Here is a 21,939-nt window from a genome sequence, read left to right as displayed (position 1 = left end):
AGACATTAGCAATATTAATTTATGTTACTTTTTTTTTATTTTTATTTTATTTTTATTTTTTTTTGTGTATGAGCAGCACTTAGAGCCAGCCAGTTTTAGTGCACTGCTTACATCTTCTGATAACACTAGGGCCATCAATGTCTATGGATCAAAATATGGAAAAATGAGCCACTGCTCCTCTCAACTGATATACAGTAATTTTAGAAGTATTCATCCTTTGTGTGAGCCATAAAACAGAAAAAGTCAAAGGTAAAGAAGTCAAGCACTGCCAAAAACCTCACTGAAGAAACATGGGACTCTTATTCAGTGTGACATTGATCCTGATAAAAGAATTTGAACAGTCCAACTGTGTAGCACTCCGTCAGTGCAGGGTGGGGTTATATTGCTTTTGTACAACAGATGTGTGACACTTGCTGGGCTCAGATTGACACATTAAGGGTAAGAGGATGACACATTTAAAAAAAAGAACAAAAGAGAAATTACTGAGTTTTTAGGCATTCTTCTTTTTTCAAATGTGCCACTTGACTTTATGTGTGACATTTTCATGTCAGTGCTGTAAAGCAGTTCTGAAAAATCCATGAATTTGGGGCTGAGAAAGGAGTACTCTCAGGTTCTACAGCTTAGCACTGCTGCAGTGACTGAGACACTTCCTCATTAAATTATTGAAGTTCATGTAACAGCAAGTGAAACAAAGATTAAATAGTTCCCTTTGAGTAAGTAAAACAACTTCTTTTTGCACCACATTGACTACTGAACTAATGAAATCTAAAATAAAGGCAATGCCTGATATTATATGATTGATTCAATGTAAAACGTTTTCAAAGATACTGGAAGCTTTGATATCTACACAACGTATTCATGCTGGGTCACAGCTTGTAGATTCATGAGTACTTCCTCAGAAAACATCTCATGTCCCATTCACACCTATTGTTTTAGGTAGTAGGACTTCAAATACATATTACAAATATATCAGTCTTAGAGCATGTATTACTGTTTTCAATGGGTATCAGACTTCTCAGTATATTCAAAAGAGTAAGAACAAAACCCAATTGAAAACTTTTCTCTTTTCCACAGTGGAAAAGAGTACAGTTACCTCACTCAAACACAGAACTGACAGTCTCACTAACCTAATCTGTCTGGATTTGCTGTAACATTGCTCTGCTGCACATATTTCAGATGTTACAAGGCAGAACAGATTATCAAGGGTATGTACACCCTGCCAGCTACAAGGACAAAAGGCACAAATACACATAAGAGATAAGACCATGACAAGTGTAGGAAAAAAGATTGCTTTTTGTTTTCCAAATGTCCTTCTTTTCTATTATAAACAGATTATTTCAAGAAATGTAAGAGTCAGATTTTAAATAAATGTGTCTGCAAAAAAAGAGGAGCTGAGCAGAGGCTGTTTATGAGACGTGGGCTTTCACACCACATGTTTTTACTAGCTAGGTATCAAATTCCTTACCTCTCAGTACACATTAATCTCATAAAGAGTGGGTAGCAGGGTCAAAAAGAAGAAACTTTAAAAACAAAGGAATTCATTACTGTCAAAAAGTAGCAAACAGATATAAACTGTTCATATACAAGACATATAAATTGGAGTTTTTTGGAACATCTGTAACTGATAGCTTATAAAGAAGAATTAAGGATTGCTAGTACCAGAGAAAGTTATTTGTAAAATTTCACTATGTGGTAATTTGCCTTTCTAAACAGAAATTCTGGAGAATAGTAGAGGTACTTATGTTTAGAAATCTATAGTCCAGTCTTGAACACTGGAAATATGCAGATTTGTGCCTGATCTTACCAAAAGTTTCAGCTTCATCCTCTGGTTTCAAATATGAAAGTTAATCTCCTGACAGCCCCAAGAACACCTCCCAGAAAATCAGAGAAGGCTGGAACTCACAGTATAGATATTCCTATGTTGTTTCTTTTTAAAGTAGCACAATACACTGGAAGAGTGAAGCCTTCATTATATATCTTAATGAACTGAGAGGAAAAAGCCCTCTCTGCACGCAACCTATCCATGGAGAGAAGCTGCTGTAGTTCTTGGGGGCAAAGGCCACAGCAATTTTTCAGTGCAAGTAAGCAAGTAATTTCCTCTCCTGGCACTCCTTATGTTTTCATTTCTTCTGCACAAAACAAACTGTCAAAGTAAGGTTTGCTACAGCTCTGCTCTTCAGAGAGGTCTGAATGCAGAACATCTTTGATCACAGGTGGAGATTTGCTGTTTGCTCAGCCCCTGCTCTGGAGTGATGCTCAGATATTGGCTTCTTTTGTGTTCTCTCCCTCCCCTCATCCATCAGTGGAGAAATTGTATTTGTCTACTACTGGTACTCAGTGATGACAGCACCTGCTGAATGTAGAGAACAGCTGAGCAAAGTCAGTCGTTTTAAAAGCAAAGTATCCAGATCTTGCTTGCTTGTCACATTTCACGTGTGAGCAACCCTAACTCCAGCTGCACACAATTGTCCTTATAGGGACAGGAGGAGGTATACCAGTAGATATGCAAAAAATCCCTAGCAGTGACTTGAGACCTTTTTACTAAGGTGATTCTCTGAATCTAAAATCTTCTGTGACATGCAGTAATGAGCGCTACATACTTTTTTCTTCATTCTTGTCATTGTGCATACACCCCGTACACACAAAATTGTAATGAGTTGCAAAAGCAACAGTGATAGTTCCAAGACATGACAGTTTCTCATTTTAATGGATAGTTCAGGGGTTGTTTCAGCCACTGGGAACTTCCTTAATAATAACACTACTTATCATTGAGTTGACTATGATTTAATAATTTAATGATTTTTTAATCTAAAATGTTAGATTCATTTAAATTTGATCAATTCCTCACCTCCCCCCAGGCAGCAGGTGGAGGTTCCACAGGAGGGTAATATTTGGGGACATCCCAAGCCACTGCAGCCATGAACCACTTGAAATCTTTACACTTGAGGTGCTTGCGCAGCTCCTTCTGGGCAGAGATATCACCAGTTGAGAGATGCCTATACTCAGGCCGTCGCTGGTAAATGTACTCTGCAAACTCATCCATCCACGTCTCAGCCACTCGCTTCAGGTTCTGCGTGGCACAAAAAAGAGTAAACGTTAATTTCTTCACATTTTGAGTGAATGATATTCATAACAGGGAACCTTTTAAACAAAACAAGACAAAAAATCAGCATTCCACACAATTTTTAAGCTTAGTTGGTCTCATTTCTCAGTTATAAAACCTGGAAAAGCTCCAGTAACCATATACTATCTTCATTACAGTGTTGAGCAAACACTACATAGTATTAAGTACCCTGTTTTCCTGCTGGCTCTGTGAGAGACAGTCTTCTGTCTGTTGAACATCTTACTTTCCTTCACATTCTTTATGCATATTCTTCATATGGGTTTTTGATTAACGATAGATGTTGAACACAAATTTCCTTTCAGCTGCTTACATTGGTTCCTGCTTTTTCCCTGGTAGTTCAGGCCTGCTAATGTGGAAGAATGGTTCAAATTCTTCCTTCTGATGTATTTCACTTTGCGTTTTAAAGGCATTTGAATTTCACTCTGCCATGATACTGCCTAGTCACCAAGCAATTCCTATCTAAATTTTAGGGTCAGGTCTTAAAAGTGAATGTTTGGGGTCAAGCAGCCCTGAAGGGGAGTTGCTCTAAGGAAGAAGACCTCCTGGGATAGGAGCCACAACAACCTGTGGCTTTCTGCACTCACTCATCCTATGAACATATCTAAGACTATTTAAGTTCCATGAAGCCCAGTTCTGGCTGTGTTCCACAAACTTTATTTTTGTTGGTGTTTTATAGGAAATTACCTATTTTGCTACATAAAAATTTATTCAAATTATAATTAATTAAATGAGCTGCCTTAAATGATAAAATAAATACCATTGCAAAGAAAAATTCTGGGTAGAATGAAGAGATCTATTTTATTGTTATCTATCACCAAGGAGGGGGAATTTTTTTTGGTATTTTTGTTCGTTTTAAAAATTCCTCCTGCAACTGAATCCACACAAATTTATATGCAGATGTTGTAGTGGAACATGGGCTTGGTCTATTCTGCCACAGCTGCCCAATAACCTTTTATCCCATCAACAGAGCAACATCTCTCTGGACAACATTGAGACACTAGGGCCTTCTTATTGCTTTGTTTGGAAAAACGAGATAATAGATTTGTATAATATTCTTTTTATGGAATGTTAGCCACAAAATGCTGAGATTCACTCTGTAATAAGTTGGAGGACAACATACATCTGATTATCATCAACACAAGGTAATGTTTCTTTTCAGAATGTTCTCTGCATCTAAGTAAGCCGGATTCATACTCTGACTTGCCTTCAAGATTAACTAGAAAATTATTTTCCTGAATTTTATTAATCCACATAAACTAAATGTCTCTGAACTAGTAGGGCTTATATGAATACAAAGACAGCAATACACAGAGCAAAGGAAGTACTTTTAGCTGACACTGCAAGATAAGTTTCTATGTGCTTTCTCTCTGTGAAGCAAATATGTTGAACCTGCAGGGACAAAGCAAGTAACATTAAAGCAGTGTAAGAATTCACAACACTTATACCCTTATTCAAAAATGGCATGTGCCCCACATAAGTTTGACTTATGTTGTAATTTCATGAAGACCTAAATAACTTTACAAGAAATTAGAATTCAAGAATAGGATCTGGGTAGAACACAGAAAAACAGAAAAAAATCAAGAACCTAATCTAAATGACAATCTCACCTTTCTGGCAAAAAACTGTAACACGGAAATTTCCTGACAAGTAAAAATACTATGTGATGACATTTTGTACAAGAGGCAAAAAAAAAAAAAAAAAAAAAAAAAAAAAAAAAAGAAATTATTAGGAACATTAAACAAAAAGCCAAAATAATGAAAATATGTGTGATTTCTAGCATATCTTTCACTGCATACCTCATTTGCTACAATGGAAATGCAGTTTAGGACTGTTCTATAAAATAGCTTTTTGCAATCACTTCATCTGATAGGCTATTTTCATATTTAAAAACCATACTACAAAAAAGAGCCATACAGTAAAAGTACAGTAAAAAAAATTCTCTTAGGAAAAAAAAAATTCTAGTTAAGTCTTGCACCACCCCACCAATATTAACAGTAGTCTCTGAAGGACTTTTTCTTCAGTTACTTGGCTGCACTTTGCTTTAGATGATTGTTACTGATAAAATGCAAATTCAACAAAAATCTTGATATTACACCTGGTCACTAGCTCAAAATTCTAATTCACCAGTCAAAACCTTTTTGTTTTTCAATAACACCTTTAACTGTTTGGGTTTTGTGTGTGTAAACCCACCAAACACTGTATTAAAAAAAAGAGTCAGTTCTTCCCACCATTCCCCAAGTATCAGGTAGGGCACTTTGGACAAATCTATTTGAAACTTTGCTTCCCTGCTCTTCCAAAACCGTTCTTCTTATCATATGTTAAAAATTGCCATAATGAACTTGTATATTATCCTTACTATGTTTATACATTGATGTCATAAGCCAAACTCTTATGAGGCATCCCTTTGAACAGGTTTGTTTTTAAAAATACAATCTCTTGATTTGCTAGGTCTAAATCTCCATACTACTTATGAACATGACCAAAAGCAACACTGTGTTCTGGAGTAGTGACAAGCTGTTTCTGCATCAAGCAAGCACTCAGCATCTAAACAATTTAGTTTTAAAGAGGTTTGTTGACCTCAGTTAGCCTTGGTTAGCATTTCTTATCCTTATTACCACTACACAAGCTCAGAAATCACCCTACTTCATTTTTACATAGATGTGTCCAGACTAGGAACTCCCCATACTTGAATTGAATTTAATGCAGTCAGGAAGAGCTGCTGTACTGAAAGCTGGTTTGGTGCAACTTTGCACACAAAAGGCAATCATTTACATTCTTATTTAGAATGTGCTAACCCAGCACGTTCCTAGAGCAAAAATACAGGCTGTCCAAGATGAGATAGGTGAACTTGTAAGCTGAAAATCCCCATTCTGTGGCTGTCTAGCAGTACGATAAATTGCAGAGAACCTCTTAGGATCATAACTCTTCTCTGCAAATTATGGCAGGGAGCTGCTGGGCTTTTACTCATCCAACCTGAAGAGCACAACCAAAGCAAGAGCCCTCATCTCTGAGCACTTTAGGCCTACCAATCAAATTACAGTAATTTCACGAATACAAGCCGCAGCAATTTGACAAAAATTTTGGTGGAAACTTGGAAGTGCGGCTAATAGTCGGGGGCGGCTAATCTGTGAATAATTTTCTGACATTTACAACCCCAGACGTGCCAGCCAGGGCGCCGAGCCAAGCACCTGCCAGTAAAAGCCAGCATTCCGCGATTGTTACAGTGTTACTGTGTTGCCCTGGCTCCCTGCAGGCAGCACGGGGGGCGGGGAGAGAGGCGGGAGAGCTCTCTTCTTCCCTCCTCTGCCACAGCCCAGGGGAGGACGGGTGGGGGGCGCGCCACCATTGCCGCGGCTCGGGGAGCCGACGGGGGCCCTGCGCCGCCATTGCCGTGGCTCGGGGAGGAGAGGGGGGGGCCGCGCCGTCATTGCCGCGGCCCGGGGAGGACGGGGGGTGGGCGCGTCACCATTGCCGCGGCCCGGGGAGGTGGGTGGAAGCATGCGCCGCCATTGTCGCGTCTCGGGGAGCCAACAGGAGCCCTGCACAGCCATTGCTGCGGCTCGGAGAGGAGGCAGGGTGCTTTGTCCGCGCCCGCTGCCAGCGCCACGGGCGTGGGAAAGCTCCCACTGCCGCCGTTGCCATAGGAGCGGGGGAAGCTCTGTCCCTGCCTGCCACCGTGGGGTAGCACCGACCCGGGGTGACTGAGCCCAGTGGCAGCGACGGGTGGCCCCGAGCCCAGTGGCAGCGGCGGCCGGCCCCGAGCGGCAGCACCGGGCTGGGCCACCTGGCCCCGTCGGCAGCCCCTAGTGGGCCGAGCCTGCACAACCTTAGCTCAGCCAGTAAACCCCGCCCTCCTGCGGTTCTATTACTAATTGCACGCGGGTCCTCGCTGCGAACGACAGAGCGGCTTATATTCGGGTGCGGCTTATTTATGGACAAAAACCGAAATATTTGCCAACACCCAGAGATGCGGCTTATACTCAGTGCGGTTTGTATTCGTGAATTTACTGTACTTACTGCAAGGTAAGGATGTGATTTCAGCTCCTTTTTACAAGTCTTCCAGAGTTTCCATCCCATAATCTGGCTGGACATCAGACATAGTGGATGGAGGAAAGGGAATGGTCACTTCCTCCTTGCCTGACCCTTAGGTGAGGCTAGATATGATCTGAGTATGTCATATAAGCCCCACAAGTGGGAATGGTTTTGAACAGCTACCCAATCTTGGTAGACTCTAGCTGTAAAAAAGGCTTTAAGCAGTTTGACTTTGATATGATTTTACTCTGTCCATGTACATTGCCACAGAAATTGCATGTAAAAGAACTTCAAGAGCTTACCACATTAGGTTGCATTTGGTGAATGTCTTACAGTATCATTTAATCACTCATTTAATTTCCATCATCATAAGACAGTTATGTTTCACAGCAAAAATAATCTTCAAATAATTTAGAGTCAACAGGAATTAGATTTGAATCTTCTTGATTTCTGTCTCCTGTTACTATTTATGTAATCTTCTACAGAAAACACCTTTAAATGCCAAATGGCATGATATATCACTATAGAAAGAACCAATTTTGGCATGTCTTTGTGGCAGATCGCTCTTGTGATCTTGTGCTATATCATTCAATCTGAAAATCTCATGTAAATGCATGTGGAAAGGAAAAAATGAAAAATAGAATCATAGAATCATTAGATTCGAACTGACCTCAAAGATCATTGAGTCCAACTGTTAACCCAGCACTGCCAAGTCCACCACTAAACCATGTCCCTAAGTGCCACATCTACATGTCTTTTAAATACCTCCAGGGACGGTGACTCAACCACTTCCCCGGGCAGCCTGTTCCAATGCTTGACAACATGTTTCTACAGCTGAAAATGGCGTACCTTAGCTTGGTTGACAAATTCATTGCAAGGCTACAGATGTCCAGATTGGTTACTCTTAATAGGAAAAAAAAAAAAAGGAAAAAAAATTAAATAAAAACAATTAAATGAAGATCAATTAATTATTAATTAGTTACATGAATTGACACACAAAATAAAGAAGTCATAGGGACTCTAAGTGGACATCTGAGGAGTTTCTCAGGACCTATCCAAGAAGACCAATGGCAATTTGTTCTCTCTTATGTAATTTTCAGTGAAAATTTTCTGTATGAGAATAAGTAAGGCCCAGTGGTATTTCAGTAGATGTGTATTTCTATATGTTAGGCTGTAACAGCTGTCACAAAGAAACTGTGAGATGAATACAACAGTGACAGCAACCACACTGAGTCATCAGCTGTCATCAGTTGCTCATTTACGCATTCTTGATATAATTTTAATCACTGTTACAATTTTACTCTCTGGTAAATTCTTTACCACTGGGCTTACATTTAGACAACTTTATATAAGTTTATATGAACTCACACATTTAAGTCTGTGATTTTGCTTTGTATTTTTACTCAACAATAGTCTATAAGACAGTAAGTTACAATGTCACTGATACATGGATGTCAGGGTTTAACCTCAGCTGACAAGTAAGCAAGCATCACATAGTCACTTACTCAGTCCCCCTTAATGGGCTGGGAGAGAGAATCTGAAGAGTGAAAGTGAGAGAACTCAAGAGCTGAGATAACAGGAAAAGGACAAACTGTGCACACAAACAAAGCCATTCACCTCTTCCCATGGGCAGGCAGGTGTTCAGCCATCTCCTGGAAAGCAGGGCTCCATCACACCTAATGATGACTTGGGAGGACAAACACCAGCACTCTAAACACCCCCACTTCCTCTTCTTCCTCAGCTTTATATACTGAGCCTGATGCCACACGGTCTGGAATATCCCTGTGGTCAGCTGGGATCAGCTGTCCTGCCTGTGTCTCTTCCCAGCTCCTCACCCTGCTTGCTGGGGGGGTGGTGGAGCAGAAAAGGCCTTGACCCAGTGCAAGCCCTGCTCAGTAACAAGGAAAATATCTCTACATTAATAACAGTTTCCAGCACTAATCCAAATCACAGCCCCATACTAACTACTCTCAAGAAAATTAACTCTATCCTAGCCAAAGCCAGCATAGTAGACTTTAATAAAATAATTTAAATCAACTTGACTGAAAAAAGAGAGAGACAAATGAGGACTTCTGCATTTGAAAAAAGAAAATTTTTAATGGGCCATTTTGTTCAGCGATTAGGGTAGATACATCTCTCTAATCAAATGACTGTCCCTTTTTTAAGTGTGTAAGATCACCTGTCATTTTCAAGAGACGTGATATTACTCTGTGAGAAGAAAGCAGACACTGGCCATGAGAATGGAACAGCAGGGTGAGACAGGGACATGGCAAAGGACAGGTCCACAAATGTTAGCTTTAAGCCAAGTTTAACTGGATTAGTCCTAATGTGAGAAGGGGTAGTTCCTCATTTTGTCACTGTGGCTAGCGTGCTGGCTTGAGATGACAGCACTTGTAGGAGAGCTTCTGAGCTATACTGAGAGCTAGCACAGCTCCATTCTCTAGGTCCATCTTCTCCAATTAACATTTTAGATGCAGCAGTTGGGCTAATATAAAAATGCAATTCCTGTTCTTAGTTTCTCCAGATGTTCTAAAGATTTTTATTAGGTGTCCCTAAAGGAGTACAATGGTTCTATTGTTTGTTTCATTTCACCTGCATAACCTGTTTTTGCTGCCTTTGTGTCTATCTCACTGCATGAAACTGACCCTGACCTCAATCAATCAACTTTACTTTTGTCAATATTAAACTGGAACATTTGAAACCTGTGATGAGATCCTATTGTCCTGCATTTAATCTGAACATTTTCCAGGAAGCAGGATGTCACTAGCTGCTATTTGTCACACAAGTGTGGTCTTCAAAACCACTTTCAATTATGCTAATAAAATACGAATCACCACAGCATGGCTGTGGCCTGACTGTATTTTGGTTGTGAAATGTAAGAGGGAATATTACTATTTACTTGCCAAGAATAACAAAACAATCTTGGCAACAACTGACATATTAATCTTTTTCTTCCTAGTAAAATTCTAGTGGGATTATTTTCGCCTCACTTACATCATCTTACTAATTTAAATTTTTGTATTTTTGTTTTGTGAAGCACAGTATTGTTGCTACTCCAAAATGAGTACCCTGTTTACCCGCAAAAGCACATGTATTTCACTTGGCTGAAAATAATATAATACACAGTTTGTTTTACAAAAAATGTATTTAAAAAGTGCATTGGGATCTATCCAGTCAAGACAACTCTATAGAATATGGAACCCTCTGGAATATGGGTAGCATAATGTTACAATGAATCATCGCAGAGAAGAGAACGAAGTAGGACTAGAGGAGCTCATCCAACAAGTATGGATTAATACACCAGAAGCAACAGGCTACAAAACTCCACTTTTCACATGGAGAAAAACAATACCCTCAGTTTTGTGCAAAGGTCCTTCTATCAGTATCATAATACAACATTTACACTTCTGTGTATTTCTACAGCAGAAAAACAATAAAACATCTCCTGGACACAAACCACAGTCTTGTGAGGTTCAGGTTTCAATGCTGTAACCTGCCCACATTAGTTAAAGCTCAGGGGGAGTTTCACACTTTTCCTTTCTCCCCTAATTCCCTTTTAATTTACACAATGCTGCTGTTTGTCAATATTTCCCCTTCTTGGGTATCTTATTTTGGTTCTTTACACATAACTGCATTTAAAATTTAACTGGATTTCATATCAGAAATATTTATATAAAAAGCCCCAAGAACCAGTAAAACCCAACCAAATAAAGAGAGGTCTGCAGGCATTTCTTTTATGCCTGGAAGACAGTATTCTAACTAGGTGACAAAGCTGGTGCAGTATATAAATAAATCTTCTACAAGTTAGCACAGCTGGCAGAGAGGCAAGAGCCTATTTATTTTCAGCCAATAGTCTGCAAATACCTAGAACTGAAATTCCACAGACGTCATCTGAAAACAAACAGGATTTAATTCTCCCTTTAAAAGTTTGCACCTCCACCAGGTACACAAAAATAAAAGTTTAAGATCTATGCATTGGAAAATCTATACTTCCTGCTCACATGACGCCAATCTGCAGAGTTTGGGGGCAGGGATGTTTCTGGTCCCAGTGAGGACACTGCCTGCTCTCAGCTCTGTGGCTGTGAGGGAGCTGTGGAACACAGAATGGCACTACAAGAACATCTCCACAAATCTGCTGGCTGCTGTCATGCTTGTGTTACAGACCCCTAGAGACCATAGCCCATCTCTGCAGCTGAGCTTGGAAGAGTTCGGGGGTTTAACTCCACACAGTTTTATTTAGCCTTGTAACTTGGGTTCCAGTGCTAGCCTATGGAGTAAATCCTGACAAGTAGATACCACCACTTTGATGTACAGTAATTTCACAATTACAAGCCACACCTGATTATAAACTGCACCTCCGGGTGTAGGCAACCTTTAGGTCTTTGCCCATATGTAAGCCGCACCTGATTATAAGCCGTACTGTTGTTCGCAGCGAGGACCCGCGTGCAACAAAGTTGCCAATTAGTAACAGAATCATGGGATTGCGGGGTTTACTGGCTTGACTCGGGGCCAGGCGGGCTCGGCCTGCTTGGGGCTGCCGACGGGGCCAGGTGGCCCAGCCCAGCGCTGCCATTCAGCGGGCCGCTCGGGGCCGGCTGCCGCTGCAGCCGCCGCTGCCAGACTCGCTCACCCCGGCCCCACACTGCCCCGTCACGGCAGGCGCACACGGAGCCCCTGCCTCTCCCCTGGGCCATGGGGTCGGCAGGAGGGAGCCCTCTGTCTACCCCCCTGCGCTGCTGGCACGGAGCCCGCCTCTGCCCACCGCACAACAGAGTAACCGATTTGTAACAATTGCGCAATCCTGGGTTTTACTGGCAGGTGCTGGGCTCGGCACCTCGGCTTGCACTTCCAGGTTTGGAAATTTCAGAAATTTTTTCACATATTAGCTGCTCCTGAGTAAGCCGCATTTCCGGGATGGGATCAAAATTTCAGTCAAAATGGTGCAGCTTATAATCATGAAATTACTGTGCTTATTGTGCAAGAATATCTAGTTCTCTACCTTCTTTTTGATCTTTTTGGATCTTTGGAGCTAAGATCTCTATCTCATTGTATTCATTAGCTTAAAAACAAAACTTCTCTTCAGATGGACGAAAACAACAAAAAAAACCCACAAAAAATTGCTTTGCCTTTTTGTGTATTCAAGGATTAGAAGATCAAAGAATCACAGAATGGGTAATGATGGCAGGGACCACAGTGGATCATCTGGTCCAGCCACCCTGCTACATCAGGGTCATCCTAGAGCACATGGCACAGGATCTCCAGTAAGGGAGAATTTACAACCTCCCTGGACAATCTGTTCTGGTGCTTAGTCACCCACACAGTAAAGAAGTTCTTCCTCAAGTTCAGGAAGAACTTTCTGTGCATCAATTTCTGCCCATTGCCTCTTGTCCTATTGCTTGGCACTGAGCAGAACCTGGCTCCATCCTCTTGACACCTCCCATCAGATACTGACAGACATGGATGGTCACCTCTCAGTTGTCCCTTCTCAAGGCTGAACAGGCCCAGCTCCCTCAGCCTTTCCTCATGAGAGAGATGCTCCAATTCCTTAATCATCTTTACTGCTCTCTCCAGGAGCTCCATGTCTCTCTTGTCCTGAGGAGCCCAGAATTGTACACCGCACTGCAGATGTGTCTTCCCCAGTGCAGAGTAGAAGAGCAGGATCACATTCCTTGACCTGCTGGAATGTTCTTCCTGATGCACCCCAGGTCACCATTGGCCTCTTGGCCACAAGGTCACACTGCTGGCTCATAGACAGCTTGGTGTCCACCAGGATTCCCATGTCCGTCTCCACAAGCTGCTTCCCAGCAGATTAGTCCCAGCCTGTCTGGTGCCTGGGGTTTTTCCCTCCCCAGCTGCAGGACGCTGCAGTTGCCTTTGCTGAATTTCAGCTGGTTCCTCTGTGCCCATCTCTCCAACCTCTTGAGGTCCCTCTGAAGGGCTGCACAGCCCTCTGGGGTATTGGCCACTCTTCCCAGCTTTGTGCCATCAGTCAATTGCTGAGGAGGCCTTTGGCCCTTCATTCAAGTAATTTTGAATAAATGAATAAGTTTAATAATACTGGGCCCAGTAACAGTGACAGGCCTCCAACTAGACCCTGTGCTACTGATTACAACCCTCTGGGATCTGTCATTCTTCCTTAGACTGTCCACCCATCTAATCAACTCTTCTTAAGTTTGCCGATGAGGATATCGTGAGAGTGTCAAAAGCCTTGTAAAAGCCAAGGATAATACAGCAATTTGATGACTATAAGGTGCACTGGATTATAAGGTGCTCCTCTGGGTGTTGGCAAACTTCAGAACTTTGTCCATATGTAAGGTGCACCAGACTATGAGGCGCGCTTTTTTTTTTCAGCAAGGATCCACGCGCAACAAAGTAACTAATTAGTAACGGAATTGCACAATCGCGGGGTTTACTGGCAGGTGCTCAATTTGCAAACATTTTTCACAGATTGGCGTAACCTTTAAACGCAGCCCCAGGTGCCCTCCCTGTGCCGTGGGCCCCGGCAATCCCTCCCAGTGCTGGCTGGTGCAGTTCAGCTTGCGGCTTGGTCACTACCTTTCCCCTTGCGCCTGGGCCGCCACCGGGCTTGCCCTGGCCTGGTGCTGTCCCGCCACCGCTGGGCGGGCTCAGCTCAGGGCTACTGTGGGCTCACACTTCTGGGCTGGCAAATTTCCGAACTTTGTGCATATATAAGGCGCACTGGACTATAAGGCGCACTTCCGGGCTCAGACCAAAATTTTAGTAAAAAGGGTGCGCCTTATAGTCGTGAAATTAATGTAATTTAAATATCTTCTTTAAATATTATCTCTGCTTGAGATAATAATTAATTTTTAATGATTAATTTATAAATCTCTCATTGAAAAATATTGCAATGGAAACATAACAGCTATATTGTGTAATAATCACAGTTATCATATATTATAGCAGTGCTGTTCTAAGAAGGTGATTCTTGCTTGAATCCTAAATAATGTGCCTGTTATAAACTGACATTGCACCTGCTTACTGTGGTGGCTAAATCATAACTGACTTTGCTACAGTCTTCTGTGCTACAGAGGCGATTGCAAAAGTGCCAGCAGTGTTCCCTGAACAGCATGCCACACCTATACATTCGCACACCAGTCACAAGAAAATGTAGCCATCACCTAACTGATTGTCCTGATTCTTTTATCTGCCTAGAAAAAGAATATAAAATGTTCATGGACTACTTTAAGAAACTCCCAAATATTGTTTGCAGTTTGCAGGAAAGAAGTAGACCAAACTGTCATTATATTAAAGGAAGCTCTGAAAAAACTGCAAATGTGGCCAGAGCACCAGATGAGACAGTTACAATAATTTTCTTCGAAGATCTCTTTTGGATCCACACAAAAAGGCTGAGACAATAGTTCAGATGGGAATCTGAGCCCACCTTTACCAGCTGAATTCCTGAACCCAAACTCATGCAAGTTCCAATTCAGTGACACCGAGTAATGAGAGAAATGTCACTGGGCTTGTGCCTGATGTGTCAGACGATCACTGTGCTGTGGGATCCTATGTCCTAGCAGCTAGGGAGGAATTCAGCTTAAGGTTATGAATCACTATCCTGCTGGGTTAGCATTCAATTTGAATTTCAGTGGGATTGCCCTTCCTTTCAAAAAGGCCCAATGTGCTAACATTCTGTGGTTAATGCTAAAATGTTGAGTAAAATACCTGCAAGAAAAAGAAATTCTGTAGATGTATTTTGTATTGAGATACACCTAGAATAGAATGCTAAGAATATTTTGAAGTCTAATTTCATAGGTAATTGGCTAAAAGTAAATAATTTAGCTAGAATTGTTTGAAGGGAAGCAACAATCAGAAATACAAAAAGCAACTAAAATAATCCAGTAAAACAATTCAGCAGTTTTTAGGATCTGGGGGTTTGCTTTCTAAACATGCCTTACCTAAAACAAACAGGCCAAATTAGTTATTATTTACTGCAGTTTTGTGCAGAGATTGACAGGTTTCGAATGAATGGTTTTGTGGTGCTTCCAGATTATAAAGTGGAATCAGTGTTGACATCTACATGCCTATTAATATTTCTTTACATGCAATTGCCTGTAAATTTAACACTTATTACTCTTGGCAAGCAGTAATATCTTAAGACATCTTCAGGCAAAAAAATATGTACAGTAGTTTCACGAATACAAGCCGCACGGATTATAAGCCGCACCCCCGGTGCCTCGACAATGTTGCTGTCTTTGTCAATAGATAAGCCGCACCCCGAATATTAGCCGCACTTTCGTTCGTCGCGAGAATCCGTGCGCAGCTTTCACAAATTGGTCAATTAGTAACAGGATCGCGGCATAGCGGGCTTTACTGGCTCGGGGCGGGGCCAGGCAGGCTCGGCCCGCTCATGGTTGCTGACGGGGCCGGCCGGGTGGTGCTGCAGCCGCCGCCGGGCTCACTGGTCCCCCTCTCCCGTCAGCACCGCCCCGCCGCTGCGTTTACGTACTCGCCCTGCCGGCGGGCCAGCCGCTGCCGCCGCTGGCAGGCATGCCGGCCGCGTCGCCGCTGCGTTAACGTAGTCGCCCTGCCGGCGGGCCAGCCTCTGCCGCCGCTGGCAGGCATGCCGGCCGCGTCGCCGCTGCGTTAACGTAGTCGCCCTGCCGGCGGGCCAGCCGCTGCCGCCGCTGGCAGGCATGCCGGCCGCGTCGCCGCTGCATTCACGTACTCGCCCTGCCGGCGGGCCAGGCACTGCCGCCGCTGGCAGGCATGCCGGCTGCGTCGCCGCTGCGTTCACGTACTCGCCCTGCCGGCGGGCCAGCCGCTGCCGCCGCTGCCAGGCTCGCCGGCCGCCCCCTCCCATCTGCACTGCCGCCGCGTTTGCTCGCCCTGGCCGGCACTGCAGGCCCCCGCACCGCCGGGCTCCCCCACGCTGCTGGCCCCGATTCTGCTGGGCTTCCCCCGCTGCCAGGCAGCCCCACCCGCCGGCCTTCCTGCTTCTGCCATGCTCCCCTGCACTGCTAGCCCCAGTTCTCCCGGGCTCCCCCGCCCTGCTGGCCCGGGCTCTGCCGCCCCCCCTGCCCCGCCCTGCTGGCTCAGGCTCTGCCGCCCGCCCCCCACACTGCTGGCCCCGCCTCTGCCAGGCTTTCCCACCTCAGCCGGGGCCGACCGGGCTCCAGCTTGGCTTGGGGCTGCCGCGGGCTCTCACTTCCATGTTGGCAGCTTTTAGAATTTTGTTAATGTATTAGCCGCCCCGGAATATTGGCCGCACTTCCGGGTTTCCACCAAAATTTTGGTCAAATTGGTGCGGCTTGTATTCGTGAAATTACTGTAGTCTTTTTATCTACATTTGATTGTCAGAATCTGTTTATAAATGTACTATGCATGTTTACAGCTTCCTATAATTTTGCTCTGCAGTACCAAACAATATTACTGTTTTATAAGTGTATGCTTTTAAATTTATGTGGGATGTGGCAGCAACCAATATGCATAAGCTTTCCAGATCTTGAGTGACAGATAAGATAGAAAATTTATGTCATGATCCATACTATTGTGTGTGGTACAGTAATGGTTGTAGAGTGGTGGGGAGGTGCAACAAAGTTTTTGACAGGTCCCTGATTGCTTAAAGCATACCTGATCCTCATGCCAGGTTGAGGTTACAGCTCTCAAAACAGATACTAGGATTGGCCAAGTGTTACATAGCTGGTTGAAACTTTGTGTTGAGACTCACTGCTAAAAGATAGAGGTGAAATCCCAAGGAAAGGTGAAATGCTCACTTGAAAAATTATATTTTAAGGGTAAGCATTAGTTGAAACAGCTTGAAAGAAAACCCAGGCCATGATTTGGGCTATGTCTGAATTTGCCTGGAAGCCCTGTTCTCTTCCTGATTCCAGCCCCCAAATCCCTTGTGCTGGTGCTGGGGAATAGGATGGGAAATTTTTTCAATCTTTTATGCAGTATCTGTGCAAGGGGAAATTCCCCCTTGATTAACAAAAGCCTCTTGCAGTCATTTATAGAGGTAGAATTGGGCTTTCTAGGGCTCATTCCTTTGTGAACTGCATCTCTGGCATGCTCCTTTAAACAGCAGAAGGTGGAAAAGGATTTAGTAAAAACTTTTGTGGAAACTTAGTAGTGAAAAGTACTGCTTTTGGGGATAATATTTCCAGATATTCTTGAGTGTGTTATTCATTATATATTTGAACTAGAAGGAAGTTTTAGACAAAAAACTTGTAAGGCTTAGATTATAATCTTTGGATAATATAACATTTGGAGGATAATGCAAAGACAGTTGAAATATCCAGGTCACTCCTGTGCATAGTTGCCTAATATTATTTTGGCCAACAGCTCAATTTGGGGCTGACACACTGAAGATTAATTTGTCCTTGATTTTCTTTTTCTGGTGAGGATGAGCAAAATATTTTTAGATTTAAAATTACACAGAACATGATAGTTCTTCCTTGGCTAGTTATCAAAATAGCCCAAACAGAGGCTCTTGTGTTCTTGTTAGCCTTGATGCAATGCAAAGAATACTGAACTGGAAAGAAGCTGTGAATCTGAGAATTCAAAGTTTCTTTTAGTGGTAACTGGATGTCAGAAATTTACCTAAGCATCATGTTTTGGACTGCCACAACACAGAAAAAGCTATGCAGTTTTTGAATGGAAGGATAAGAACCACCGCTAGATCTTTTCTCACAGGTTAGAGGGTAATCAGTCTGTGCATGGGCAGAGACATCTGTTTTATAACTGGAAATATTTTTCAGTAATATTTCACGAGTGATTCATTGAAATCAAAGCATAAGTAAATAGTACAGGGAGGCTGCAGGCTGTGGCTACCTGATGGTTGTAGGCATTCCCAGTGCCATCATGAAAGCCAGTTCAGTTCTGAATGGTGCAAGATGCCAGTAGTACAAATAGAAATTACTATATTTGGCTCCTACAGATAGTGCATGAGACAGCCTATTGTCTAATGAGATACTATGTGATGCAACAGAAGAAAACAGAGACTGAGGTTTGAATTTCTTATTTCCAGTCATGTGTTATTTTTTTGCAGAGAATATCATAAATGAAGCTGTTTCATTCAGGCAAAAATCTGGATGGGGTAACTGACAGGATGCAGAGCTATGCTTGGGAAAGATATTAATCTCACAATTTAGTCAATAGAGTTTCTGCCCCCACCACTAATCTCATTACTGAATTGTGTGTCACAGTGTCTGCACTGATGCCCTGCTAAGGCAAATTCTTCTTTCTGTCTAGCCAGCTGTCAGGCAGGCAGTCTCGTTTTTCTGCTGCAGTTAATACAGCAAGCCTTGTCCTGTGGTGCTGAAACCAAGGATATCTCCCCCTTAAAGCAAGAAATTCATTCTTTTATTCATACCGCATTTTCATTATTAAGAAAAAACTATGATTCATAAAGTATTACCCTATGGCAATATGCAGACTTTAATATTAATGCCATTTTATATTAAAAAAATCCTATAAACCAGAAAAGATTAAACTCAAGCATGAATAAATACTGGTATCTTCCTGGAAGCTACATTTGTGTCCTTCATCTCCCATCTTTTGACATCCTGTGAACATCTCCAGAAAGTTACAGAACATTTTCTCTTGAGCAAAAAGCCCCCCATGGATATGAATGTGTTCTGTAGTCTTTGAGAAATATCTAGAGCTCTTGTAATTTCTCACTCTCACAGCTCCAAGCTGGCTGTATTCCACAACCAGATTTTACACAATAATCAGACAGTCACCCAAATAATTGTTTCTCAGTCTTTTTGCCTCAGAAAACATCCCTTCCATGAGATTCTGCCTATTCTGCTGACTGATGAGAAAATGTGCATTTAAATTCATCCTGCTTATAAAAACTATGACTGACAACACTGTGCAATTTGAGAACAACAAGCCTTAGGTTATTCCTAGGTTCTTTTGAATCAGCATGAAACATGCTTCTGTGCTGAGATGTCCAACCCTGTAATTTTAAGCTTCCATTTTATTCTTGGCAATCTTATCTCTGAAAGGCAGAATAACTGCAGTAATTGCACATCTCATTTCAGAAAAATAAAGAAACATTCATTTTCCATTTTAATAGTTTACCGGAAACTGGTTCACAAGGAATGAAGAGACTGATAATGAATGAAAATGAAAAACAGCAAGACCCAATTACTCACCCGTGCCAGGCTGGTTCCAGAAGGGACTTTATATGGAACATACTTTCTGTAGATATGTCCAACTCGAGAGCATGGAACATCATACATGCCACCCCCACACATCCACACCTGGAAAGCAGACAGAAAGCAAGTGAAAGAATGACTCCTGGAAACAAATGAGGCAAAAAAGTGCATTTTAACTAATGTGCATGTGAAAATAACATCATTCTGTGCTGACCTCTCCCACAGTTGTGGTGGCCTTCTTGGCATGCTGGTAACTGGGATATGGTAACGTGGCAGACATTCCCACCCAGAATCTCACTGTGCAAAAGCAGAGTATGTTCAAAACAAAACTATAAAAGAAATAGAAATGAATAGTTTGGGTTGGAAGGGAGTTTAAGTTTGGTCACTTTCATTGTGCTTGCCTGTTTGTGTTATAGTGGGTACACCTGCCTGGTCCTGGAACTCAGCCCCTGACTGACAGTCCTCCCCAGGGAGGAAGTTTACTGGTGGATTAGGAATGGAGACTGAAATGAATGCTCTGCCTCCATGCCAAAACAGCTTATTACCACCCAGACCAATATTTCACATAGTCCCGCCATGCAGACATGAGGATGAGTTTCTTTAAAAAAAACATTTTGCAAAATCTGCCTCTAAAATAAACCTTGAAATACTCAAATACTCACCTGTTTCATCTCACTGGAAAACATGCATAAACATAGTAAAATATAAAGGCGAGAGTGTTAAAATAATGTTACTCCCTTTTCTAACAATATTTCCTTTGTATGCTACATCATTTGTTCTGGTTTTAAGTGGAAATTTCCTCTCTATGGCTGTCTTCAAACAATCCAGTGCACCAATTAAAGTGTAGATCTGTGTTTACTATTTGTTCTTGTTTTTTAAACAGAGGTGCCCATACAAACTATTACAATGATTAATCAAGGCTTCTTAGCCTCTGAAGAATGAACAACATACCAGCGTGACTCAAATGTCAGCCCCAGTACAAATTTAAAAGACAAGAAAACAGAAATTATGTATATATATAGAGACCACTTTAACTGAGGCAATGAGAGCTGCAGTAGACATATATTGCATTTCCTCCAAAGCAGTAGGATAACAGTTAAAAAAAACCAAAACAAAACCCCAGTCAGATACGCTGAGGCAATAACAAGTGGGAGGAAATAACACTGTGTTAGGCTTATATTTGATAGATATAAAACCTGAAAATGCTGTGCTGCACCTGAGGTATGCTGTGCAGGGTGATTGAAATGAATCTTGGGCTGCCTCGAAGGACATTTAGCAGCTGTTCCTGTTTATCTTTCAGCTTCAGAATGGTATTGAAAGCATTTTTTATATTTTCTTGAGAAGATCAAGTCTAGCAACTTTGTCTTTAAAATGTGCATTTTTATGTCACATGCACTAAATACAAGAAATTGGAGAATGACTTCTGTGTTAAGTATTACAGACCTCCAGTATACGATCAAAGAAACTCAGGTGGTGTGGGACATTTGGCAAAATTATATCAGAAGCAATGAAACTCTCAGGATCGTTAATGTCCCCTTCTTGCAAAAGCAATGAATCTGGTCTGCAGCTGAGGTATAAAAAACAAAGATGAAATCAAAACAATGCAATTCCAGCTTGGAAAGATCAAAAGAGTAGTTTATGTGTCAACAAGAGACTATCTCACAATTTATCTTTATGTGGCTCCTTCCAACACAATGTTGCAAAACACTTTATAGAGATGATTGAAAGCAAAAAGCAGACATTAACACAAGCTTTAAAAGAAATTAAGCTGTGGTTATGCGGCTTTGTTCCTGAGTGGAGTTTAGATGCCACAGATGTATTTTTTGGCTCTGTTCTACAGCTCCCGTGGGATTTTAGGTGAATCACTCTCCTTTCACATTACTTCTTTGTCTTTTAAATTGAATTCTGCCTTCTCTTGTGGTTTCCCCACCTTATCTCTTTGGTTTATGAGTGATCCAGCCTGAAAACTACCTGGAAAATGTAAATACTGTGCATGCAAGACTGAGACTCCAACCCATATGCTACACTGCAGCCATAATTACTGTAGTAAGTCTCATGATTTTTGAGCACTGGAGGATGTGTTGCTGGGAAAAAGTAACATAAACTTACAGCAAATGATGCCAAGGATTTAGAGGGTACTGAATGGATTTTGGATTAGGATTCAAAACTAATTGAGAAATAGACTGCTGCTGAGAGTCAGTAACAAGACAGACAACAGTGAGAGACATTGAAATGAAGGGAAAATGCAAACAGTAACCTGGTGGAAGAGGAATATAATCATGCAAAGGAAACAACTTGGTGCTCTTCATATTGTGCAAGAGGGATGGATTACAAACAGGAGAAATGTATTACACCAGTGGGGTTAAAAAATTGTAGAAAGTAAGAATATAATAATTTTATGGGATTTTCCAGTCACTCTTGTTGAAATATAAGCCAAAAGAACAGATTTGGCAGTTGTAGAAAAGGAGAAAGAATAATATTTTCCTGTGAATTTTTACATGCAGTGAGAATGTTCTTCTAAATGAAAAAAAAATAATTGAAAAATAGGATCACTGACTGCAAATCTACAGTAAATGGGTTCACAAATTGCAAAACCATTTACTGGAGGTGCAGTGGGATTTCCTGTCAGGAAATATTAAAACTGTACCATGTAAACTG

The 21,939-nt window shown here is 41.9% G+C and overlaps 1 protein-coding gene across 1 annotated transcript in view; it reads right to left on the bottom strand.

Annotated features, from left to right (window-relative positions):
- The window catches only part of GALNTL6 (polypeptide N-acetylgalactosaminyltransferase like 6), a 496,763-nt gene that overhangs the window by 24,140 nt on the left and 450,684 nt on the right, over window positions 1–21,939 (bottom strand). The window contains exons 8-9 of the mRNA XM_033061069.2: window positions 19,279–19,386; window positions 2,849–3,070 (exon numbers count right to left, since the gene is read on the bottom strand). Coding sequence (XP_032916960.1) covers window positions 2,849–3,070; window positions 19,279–19,386 — 330 coding nt within the window. The remainder of the gene's footprint in view (window positions 1–2,848; window positions 3,071–19,278; window positions 19,387–21,939) is intronic.

The sequence above is a fragment of the Catharus ustulatus genome, chromosome 5, assembly GCF_009819885.2.
Source record: "Catharus ustulatus isolate bCatUst1 chromosome 5, bCatUst1.pri.v2, whole genome shotgun sequence".
Taxonomy (NCBI): domain Eukaryota; kingdom Metazoa; phylum Chordata; class Aves; order Passeriformes; family Turdidae; genus Catharus; species Catharus ustulatus.
The sequence above is the reverse complement of the archived record's forward strand: the minus strand, read 5'-3'. Positions and strand labels throughout refer to the sequence as shown.